This window comes from Cupressus sempervirens, chromosome 2 (assembly GCF_028749045.1).
Source record: "Cupressus sempervirens isolate cs-2001-9-10 chromosome 2, ASM2874904v1, whole genome shotgun sequence".
NCBI lineage: Eukaryota > Viridiplantae > Streptophyta > Pinopsida > Cupressales > Cupressaceae > Cupressus > Cupressus sempervirens.
In genome coordinates this window covers 733,278,858-733,289,310 of record NC_143119.1, presented here as the reverse complement: position 1 = coordinate 733,289,310, position 10,453 = coordinate 733,278,858, and the positions used below count along the sequence as shown (strand labels likewise).

At 32.5% G+C, this 10,453-nt stretch overlaps 1 protein-coding gene across 3 annotated transcripts in view; it reads right to left on the bottom strand.

Annotated features, from left to right (window-relative positions):
* Positions 1-9,586: 9,586 nt before the first annotated feature.
* Positions 9,587-10,453, bottom strand: part of LOC149575471 (serine/threonine-protein kinase BSK1-like) — a 99,301-nt gene continuing 98,434 nt past the window's right edge. For all 3 annotated transcript variants that reach the window (XM_089812227.1, XM_089812229.1, XM_089812228.1), the window contains one exon: positions 9,587-10,246. In XM_089812227.1, the coding sequence (XP_089668353.1) occupies positions 10,001-10,246 (246 nt within the window). In that variant the 3' untranslated portion in view covers positions 9,587-10,000. The remainder of the gene's footprint in view (positions 10,247-10,453) is intronic.

Genomic DNA, 10,453 nt, shown 5'->3' with positions numbered 1-10,453 from the left:
TATTGTATATGCATTATTTAATCTTTCAAATATGTTACAAAATACTTCAAATGCATTACAAAACACTTCAAATGTGTAATAAGACAATGTAAAAGCATTAAAACAGTATATGGAAGTGCTAGGATGTTAGATAAATCTCAGACCTGATATTTGTGCGTTCAAAATTGTCTTTGAAAGGTTTCTGCTCTAGTTATGATTCTTCCCAAACATTGTTAATCCCACAATCAATTAGATTTGCACAAGAAGTAAGAGCAACACATAGATCTACAATGAGATTCAAAGATTAGAATGAAAGATTAAAGATCAATGAGGCTTTAGAACTCAACCCCATGGAGGGTGCCAATTTGTACACACTGGAATCATGTATTCATGAGACCTTGGTGAAGAGCTCAATCAGAATAACAATGAACTAATCTATACCTAAGAAAAAATTGTCAAGTAATGACTCTAAAAACATCTCATGTTTCCCTAACTACAACTGTTAAAATTTCTCTCAAACTAGAATTTTAATGATGATTCTATAATGGGAGTATGTTATTGATGCAAATCTATGAATGTCTATATGAGATCTATATGAAAATACTAAGATAAGAATGTAAAATGCTAAAATAAGTGCATGCATGAGACTAAACAATGTTAAGTAATGCTAATGAGTGCATAATGATGCTAGAATGACACCAAAATGACATTAATGCTAAATGGATGATCAAAATGATAGCTCTAATATGCCTATAGTATGGATGCATAAAACTTGGGTCTTTTCCCTCTTGATTTTCCCTTCTATCTATAGGATTTTAGAAGGGGTTAGGGTAAGGATCTCGATTTTACCTTTTACTACGGGTAATGGTGAAAATAAAAATATCTCATAAGACCCCAAAAAGAACAATCCAATAGATTTGGAATGTGAGGATAAATAGGGATTTTCAATTCTTTAGTCCAAAAAGGTGAATTTTTCTTTTGAGAGGATAAATGTTTTTTTGTTGATTTATTAAATGTTGCATTTATTTTCAACTTTTGTCTTTACTTTTTTCCTTTTTTTTTCATTTTATTTGATTTTATGAATTGACTTTCCTCTTTAAAAGTGACTTTTGTCCTTTTTGAATTTGATAGTTGATTAATTAATTAATAACTCAAATTATTTGATGTTGCAATTGATTTAAAAGTCTATTATTTTCCTCATTTATCTGATTTTGTCTTTAATTTTTGTTGTTTGATTGAAATTTATGTTGTTTTAGGTCTTTTCAATTTTAGGCTATATAAAGACACATCATACCATAATTGTTAGACTTGCCACAACATCTCATCATACAAATCTTCATATTCCTCACCCTCAAGTTCAAACAATCCTTCATTATGCTCCATGTTATCTCTAGTCTGCATACCTTCACTTGTCTGATCCTTAGCTTCAACATCAATGCTACCAATACCACTCCCACTACTTGAGTTAGTGATCTCATTGTTTGAAATGTTTCTCAAACCTCTTATTTGACATTTTTTCCTCAATAGCTCTAATGCCCTTTTGTAATTAAATTATTCACTTCATATCTGGATGTATACAACCTTAGACAATTTTTCAATTCTTGTCTAGTTTATTTCTTACCTTTGACTTTAGGAACCCCAAAGCACTAAAAACTCTCTCGTCCTCCATAGACCCCAATATCATGGTCAAACATAACTCAGTAAGCTTGAAAATTTCTATTTTTGAATCCCACAACACTTCGCTCTGTACTAGATTTATCTAAACTTTGGTTATTGATCCTTCTTCTCTAGGGTTCCACATAAGATCATATTGTTCCTTCATTGTAAAAGCAAAACAATGTGACTTCTTTCTGAAATGAGATTCATCTAAAACTCCATTTACAATTACCCCATTGATTTCTTTGGTTTTACAAAATTGATCTATCAAAATCAATAAGTTATCTCTAAAATCTTTAGGATTTCGTAAACTCCAATTTATGAGGAAATATTATAAGAAATTTCATTCACAAAAACTATTACAAGCTCAATAACTTATTCAAACACTTCCTTTGTAATTGTTAATTTTGGATATGTGGGTTCCTTCCCTTTTCTCATGAACACGGGCCTTCCATAGTAGTGCATGTTAAAGTTGATGAAAGATCAACCCCACAACTCCCAAGAATCACCTACATACAAACACCTATCACAAAAAGAGAGAAGGAAAAGCTACAGAGGTTGGAACTCCTAGATCCATAGATGAGGCATTCTTGAATACAAAAAGAGAGATTTCGATTATTAAAAGTGAATTGAATTAATTACAAAAAGATCAATCCTTATAAAAGGAGATCAAAATCCTAATAGGTAAAATCTAGGATGCATGATAACAATTAATAAAAGAATAAATTATTATATGCCCAAATTTTAGCTTAAGTAAACTAGAGACAATAATCAACTTAATAATTAAATCAAAATGATTTAATTAATAAGGCAATATCATATTACTCTAACATGTCTCCACCCCCCGGCCTTTAAGGTAAACTTAAGAGTAGCTAAACACCTACAAATTACTGCTGAAAGTAAATCTGGGCTCAACAAACAAAGCCTGATGAGATACCCACGCACAACCAAATCTATGAAAAGAGGAGAAATAGAGAAAACCACATGGGAAAAACCCTACTCCAAAAAGAGATGGAAAGAATGCTAAAATAACTAGTAAAGGACTGAAGAAGCCTTCAAAATAGGGAATGTCCTAGAAGATAGGAACAAAAGATGATCATGAAGAACAACACTAAAACATGAAGCTACAAACATTGCCAAATTGATGATATGAAGAACCTCTGTAGTATAGAACATGACTAGGTAGAGAGGATAAGTTTGAAGAGATGATCAATCGAAGATGGAAAGTATCTTCATGGTCTCCCAAATAAGGAATGAAAGAATGTGTATATGGTAAATGATCCATCTCACCAAAATACATAAGTATTTAGCCACTACAATCGCCTAGTACATAGCATCAAATATTGAATACATAGCTCACTTTGTCAAACCAAGAAAGAAATAGAACTAACATAACCCCCCTATAATGTTGAGAGGTAAGACATAAACACTGAAACTGAATACAATAATTCCTATAGAAAAAAACTAGGAACATTGAGAGTGGAAAAGAAGTACAAACACTTACAATGTCACGTGTCATTGACACATCATGAGGCTAATGTCGTGGAATGAACACTCCCTTGACAAAGGAAGATGGTGAACATGGCCAACATGAAACCCCCCAAGGTACTTTATAATATAGTGTGATTGAGTACAATAAAACAAAAAGATGTGCAAGATCCCAAAATGCAATAGAGTGGCAATTTATCTCAATGTGTTTGCAAAAATACTATAAACAGATGTTAACAAAGATCAAAAGAGACATAAGGTTGATACAAGAGATAGTACAACGCATGCAAAATCATCTAAAGTAAACAATCAATCTCCTGACTTGAAACACCCAAGATATCCACTACAATGTAAAAAAGTAAAAAACTAAATAAGATGTGCTTGAAGCTAAATCTAGAAAATAGATATTTTCAATGTCTCCAAGAGTGCAAAATAGAACCTATGACTTTAACTACATAAACTGAAAACTAGGCATAATCAAAATTCCAAATAAACTGCAATGTCACAACGAGCTCGAAATCATCTTTCCAACGATATCACATTTGCGAAAAGTAGAGTCCAGATGAGAAAATTACAGCCAAAAAACCATATGCAGGTGAAAAAAGACCTAGAATGGAAAAATTTAAAAATTATTGCCTCAAGAAACATTCCCACTAGTTAAATTATCTTGAGAAGCATGTAAGGTCTTACAAGAAACTATCTTGGGAAGTGTACAAGTTCTGTACCAAAAATTTGACTTTTGAAAAAAAAACTCAATTTTCGTGTCGAAAATCACAAAATTGTTGCCTTTGAAAACATGCCCAATCTGGAAGCAATATTTTTTTTGCCTCAAATTCCAACTATGTCCAAATTGGACAAATTCTATATGAAAATAGGAGTTTTGGGGTGCTTTAAGCTCAACAATGAGGTCCGTTTGGGCTCAAAGTGCACTAAGAAAAGTGAACCCCCTAGATCCAATACAAAAAAACTCTGAATAATGAAACCATCTGAAAGGGAATGCATAGACCTGAAATCCAAGCCAAACCTCTCATAAATAGAATAGGGGTATGAAAATCTAGAGCTCTGATACTATGTTGAAGTTGATGAAAAATCAACTTCAACAGCTCTCGCAAATCACCTGCATGCAAACATCTGTCACAAAAAGAGAGAAGAAAAATCTATGGAGGGTGGAATTCCCAAATCCATAGATGAAACATTCTTGATGAGAAAAAAGAGTGATTGCTCTAATCAAAAGTGAATTGAATTAATTACAAAGAGATCAATCCTTATAAAAGGATATCAAAACCCTAATAGGTAAAACCTAAGTTGCATGATAATAATTAATAAAATAATTACTTATTATATGCCCAAAGTTTAGCTTAAGTAAACTAAAGATAATAAGTGACTTAATAATTAAATCAAAATGATTTAATTAATAAGGCAATATCTTATTACTCTAACAATGCATTGGTATCTCAACACCCCATATATTGGCACATAAGTCCCCCTTTGCTCAATCTTTACAAAGTTATTAGGATTATCCAAATCTGTGTTTCTTATCCACCCTTAAAGTTGTTCATCCATAGAAAATGAATCTAGGTTTCTATGGAGATTATCAAGGGTCGTGCATGTCATTTTATGCAACGTATTATATTTTACAATATAAAAAAATCTTGGTTGGATCTTATTCATTATATTTCTCATTTCCTCTAGCATGGGGAGAATGGTTGTTAATGTTAAGTCTCTACATTACTTAACCTTTAAAGTAGCTCACCATATTTCCATTGACCACCTTGATCGTCGTGAGTTGACTCCATTGTAACAAGCAATGATGGATGTTCAAAAAAAATTCGATGAGTTGGTCCATCCAAAGAGATCCACCTGGTATCATTATCCTTAAGAAGCTTTCTCTCATTAGTTAGTCTCTCGACAAACTAATGAAATTTCGTGAATCGTTTAGAACTTTGATAAATGTGCACATGTGTGTGTGTGTGTGTATACATACACACACACACACACACACACACACACACACACATATATATATATATATAACTTCAACTTTGTATGTTTTTGAAGAGTTGCTGACAATTCCAAAAGCTAGATTCGTTGTTTGGGTCATGCAATGAATTCCAACAATGTAGCTTGGTGCAAGGAAATCTTTTAACACTGTGACAAGACAATTATTGTGGCCTTGCGTTACTAAAGCTCCAAATGCTCCAACACACACCAACTTTTGGGCAATCATCATTTCAACTATACCTCCTTATTCAATTAGATAACTCTTTACTAGTTCAAATATATTTTCCATTGTTGAATTATCCTTCATTTTAACAACAATTAGTAGATTAGGTTGGTGGACAAAACTGTAGATAGCATAGAAATGCATGCATACATACCCAAGAAGTATTGTTTATTGTTCTCACTTCATCTAAAGATAATGCAATGAAAATTGACTCTATAATTTTTTCTTTGATATTTTCCTTTTCAACCTTAGCAAGACAACTTGCTCATTCCCATCCATTGTTTACTAACTAGTAACTCCTCAGATAATAACAAAGTTTGAGAAAGTGTAATAAATCACTCAACGATGGGTAATCTGTCATGGCACACCCTTTTCTCAAAATAAAGAAGACAACACTTCACTAAAGAACTTTACCCATTTCTTCAACTTCCATTGCTTTTCCAAGAAGAGGTTCAATTGAGTTTTTTGCTTCTTCATCTGTATTTTCCCCTGAAATTCTAAGATTTTAGCATGTTGACATTCCTTCTTGATTTCTCATCTTGTCACTAATTTTTCCACTCCATCTATGATTTTCTTCTCATAAATTTTACCTATTTGTTTTTCTATGGTGTCAATTTTTATTTATAGCCTCTTTTCCTTTTTACTTATCCTTGTACATATTGTACATCTACATTCTACTAGAGGCTCACCTTCTTTTAGATTACACTCAGGTTCAATGAATGAATACTTTGAGACCCATTCTACTTGAAAACTCCTAATCGATAAATCTCAATTCTGATTTTTTTTTAAATTTTGCATCAATTTTTGTATTTGTATTTCCTTTTTCCCTTTCCTAGTCATGCACCATCACCATCTTTGGAATTCTCATCCAAGTTAATTATATTATTCTGGCTACTCTGGGTATTTACTTGAACATCTTCTTCAAGTTCATCGTAATCAGAGATATCAGGTTTGCCAACTTCTTCAATATGTGCCAATGGCACTGGCAGTGGTTAGGAATCTTCTAGATGCACTTGTGATGTTGCAACTTCTTGATATTGGCCACTAAAATATGATCACAAGGTTATGTGAGTGTATTTGCCTAGCTTTTCTTGGGTTGCACCACATGTAGGACTCTTACCCTTTTTCATGTTTGGCATCTCCCAAGAAATATAGGCTGCCAAAAAATTCAAGTTCAAAACGTGACAGTCAACTATAGTTTATTACATATATTTATCTAAATAGTATTTATTGGTTGTACAACCTACACTATATAATATAGATGTGTTAGGTCTCCCTAGTTACTACATGACTTAGTGGTACTGGTCCAAGTGATAACTGACCACTAACAGTCTAACTTGTATCTACTAAATAAGAATGAACTCAAATTATGGAGAACAAATATATAGGGGTCCAATTTACTCACCTTTGCCCAAATTGCAGTCGCCGCACTCAAGACTTGCTCGGCAATGATCTCAGCAGTTTGTGAAATTGAGATTTTGCTATTGATTGGGATTTAGACAACCTATTGATCTATGAATGTATTTAACCACTCATTTTCTGCAAATTTCACAGGAATAATATAGTGTATACAAACTATTTGGTGAAGCTAGCATAATAAAAACATGTGTTATGGAGTTTCCAAGGTGATTATGGTTCGTCCATTATATGGTCATGCATAATATAGTTGGCAAAATTGAATTAGTGTGTGACGTACGTTCGTATATTTGTGGGGCAAATGTCGTCCCTCTCCTAAAACATTTTGTAAAACCATTGGTGAATTGAGGTCGTCCAAAAAGTTTCACTTCGAAAATCATAGGCGAATGTGTTTAATTTGCCACATGCAAAATATATTTTTAACTAGCTATTTTGTGTCAAAAGGAGAGTTGATGGCATAAATCCTACGACAATGGTCCCAGGGGTGTGACCCATTTTTGGTAAACTTGGGGCAATACATAGTACCACATATGTGAAAAAATTGCTAAACCGATGTTGGTCAATGAGCAAAATTTGCCAATTAAAAAATATTTGCCACTAAAGAGAACACTAGCAATGTATGATCTCCAAACATATAGAGTGGACAAAATGAGATACCTATGTGTGAATAGGAATTTTATTTATATATTACTTATCTACCCATATATGTTTGGAATTATAAGATTCTTTAATGATATTCTTCAATATGTGATTGTGTTTGTATATGTTACTTTGAGATTAATATTAACTTAGATCTCTTTAGTGGCAACCTTTTTCTTCAAGAATTCCTCTAGATAAATTTGGTGTTATCTTTTGCATTTGTAATATTTTCTTTCCCACTTCATAGTTTATTATCTTATTCATATCTTCTATCAAATAAAAGTTGCGTTAATATTTTCATTACACCATGTACCAATTTACTATTTTATTTAAAATGCTTATATGATTAGATCTGTGTATAATTGTGTGAATATTTGCTTAGATGGAGACATGTCTTATCACTAATATTCTTATGTTTATATATGTAAATGGTTACCTGTACAAATAGAGACTCCTCCCATGGAGAATACATGCCTAAAGGGAAAACACATCAGATTCTATTGCTTCATAAGGAATTCATGGTGATAACTTTGGAGGCGTGTTTATTATCACTACATATCTCTAAATGCATGATCATTCTATGATTCACATGTATTTTAAAGTGCAAGCAACATATAATATTGAAGTGTATATATGTATTGGTTTCAATTTATTATATTTATTTTAAATATTTGAATACATAAGAATATTAGAAATAGTATAGTTTTGAGCAAAGCCCCTTGCATGCATTATCCACCAACCTTGAACACATTTCTATGCATGAGCCCCTCACATTCACATGCTTACACCCTAGTAACATTCAAGCACTTCTGTAATTGAAGATCAATCACACCTGGAAGATCAACACTTTATCATCATTCTCAAGATGCTTTTGTAATTGTAGATTAATGTTATTGTTACCATTGTTCAATTTAGAGAAGTTCACTTCGAAGAAGTTGACTACTTATGTTCGTTATTAATTATCAAAATGTCCCTTGATATCCAAAAAGAGCAAAGCAAATTGTCCCATTAGAGCAGGCCCCCATGCTGCTGATTAGCTTAATTTTGCAAGAAGCGATTGCTCCTTTTTTGTGGCGTTGGTAGCCCTATGGATCAGAATGTTTGCTACTTAATTTTTAGCAGCATTTCAAATATTACTTTACAACAAATTTTTAATTAGTTCTATTGCAAATAATTTTGAGAACTAAATTGTAGCCAAATAAAAGGAAGGAGAAAACAATGGTGATGACATGGGTCGCTTTTTTCAATAAGTAACTAATGATTATTTCTAGCCTCCTCTTTTTCCACAGCTTATTTTTATTTGTTCAAAAATAGCTACACACAAAAACAGAAAAAGATTCTAAATTTTCATTTTTCCATAATTAAACAAAAAATTGAATTGACTTAAGCAGAGCATGGAGACAAGATATTATGGTAAGGCATGAATGAAAACTTGTATGTAGATCATATAGGACATGTTTGTAGCTTTGAGACAAATTTGCAGCCATAAATTCAACCTTGATCGATTTGACTCATCTTTGCACAATGACAATGATAAGGCGATTAATGATCCGATATTCATTATTTCTAATACTGAGATAGCTCAGAAATCTCGCATTAATCTTAGAACCGTCTATAATTTACTAGGCTAAATGCAATAGCTTTCCACTTAAATTATCCTTGTTTCCATGGATTTGATAAGATTGGTTTGGGTCAGATATAGTAGTTCAGTCCTTTTTGAGGAAATACTTCTTTAACATAGTATATAAACTTCAAAGAACATGGAGGCTAGTATCTTACAGTTTCAATGAAGCAAATATTTTTTGCGGGATTTTGTTTTCTTTATTTAGCTGCTTTTACGTGTAGGATTTTAGCAGGTTCGCACTTTTATTTTATATTTGAATAGAGAACAATAAAGAAGAGGTAACTAGATTTGAATCACAGTTCACTTGGTATTGTTTTGATCAAAAAAAAAAAAAAGTCACTCAAAATACAGCCAGCACGTTATTCCATGGTTTCAACAAGAGAAGAATACGATTACATTATTTTGGTTCTTTGAGAGAAATTTACGTCAGAACACTGCAGACAATAAGTTATACAGAAATGCTAACTATGCAAGAACGTAATTACTTACTTGCACAAAAGAATACGAGTGGGACATCATAATGAAAGTATTTATGTAGCAAAATAACTATATAGCTGGAATTCATAAAACAGAGATTTTTATAAACGACAGAAATCTTTTCTGAAGCAGTAGAAGGCAGTCGATAATATAGCAAACATGTAGCTTGGTTTTTCCTGCTATAGTAAGTGTGCAATGTCTACTTCTGATGTAGTACATCCCTCAAAGCTGTGACACATTGGCATAGCATAGTTACATACAAAAACAGCATATTTGACAGACCATATAATGACTTTTTCTTTTACTTTCTTGACAGTTTTTTGACTTCTCAGAATTGGATAGTTATTTACAATAATTTTGTATGGATGACTAAGCTATAAATTGGGGGTGGTGCTGTTACATCGAGAAATGAAACATACATCATTTCTGATCTCTTGTTTACAGATAAGCATCCAACAAAATAAGTATATTGTCATCATTTCATGTCAAGAGCCAACTTATTTAAGATTCTTTCTTCTCTTCTCTAAAGCAACACCCTCCTCCAACATATCAGCTGCATCGTCCTGCATTCCAAGTTTGATGAGGGCAGCAGCCTGCAAGTAAAATGCAGTGGGCCAATCATGTTTTAACCAATGTGCTTTCATTGCATCTAGAAGAGTTGGCTCTGGCAGACCACAGTAAAGATACGCTAGACTCCGTCTTGCATGAACTGTCGGTGACTCCAAAAGGTGAGAATCTATGACCTGTATCCCAAAACAAAATGTCAAATATATTCATAAATTGTAGATGCAAAACCATCCCTTCAATTAAAGTTTACGAGTTATCTATTCAAGAAATGCTTATCAAAACTTGTTCATATGAGTAAAAGTTGCCAAAATGTCTTAATCTTTAGAATATTAATATTCATGTCTGTGTTCTACTACATACACCTAGTGTCAAATGGTTGTTAT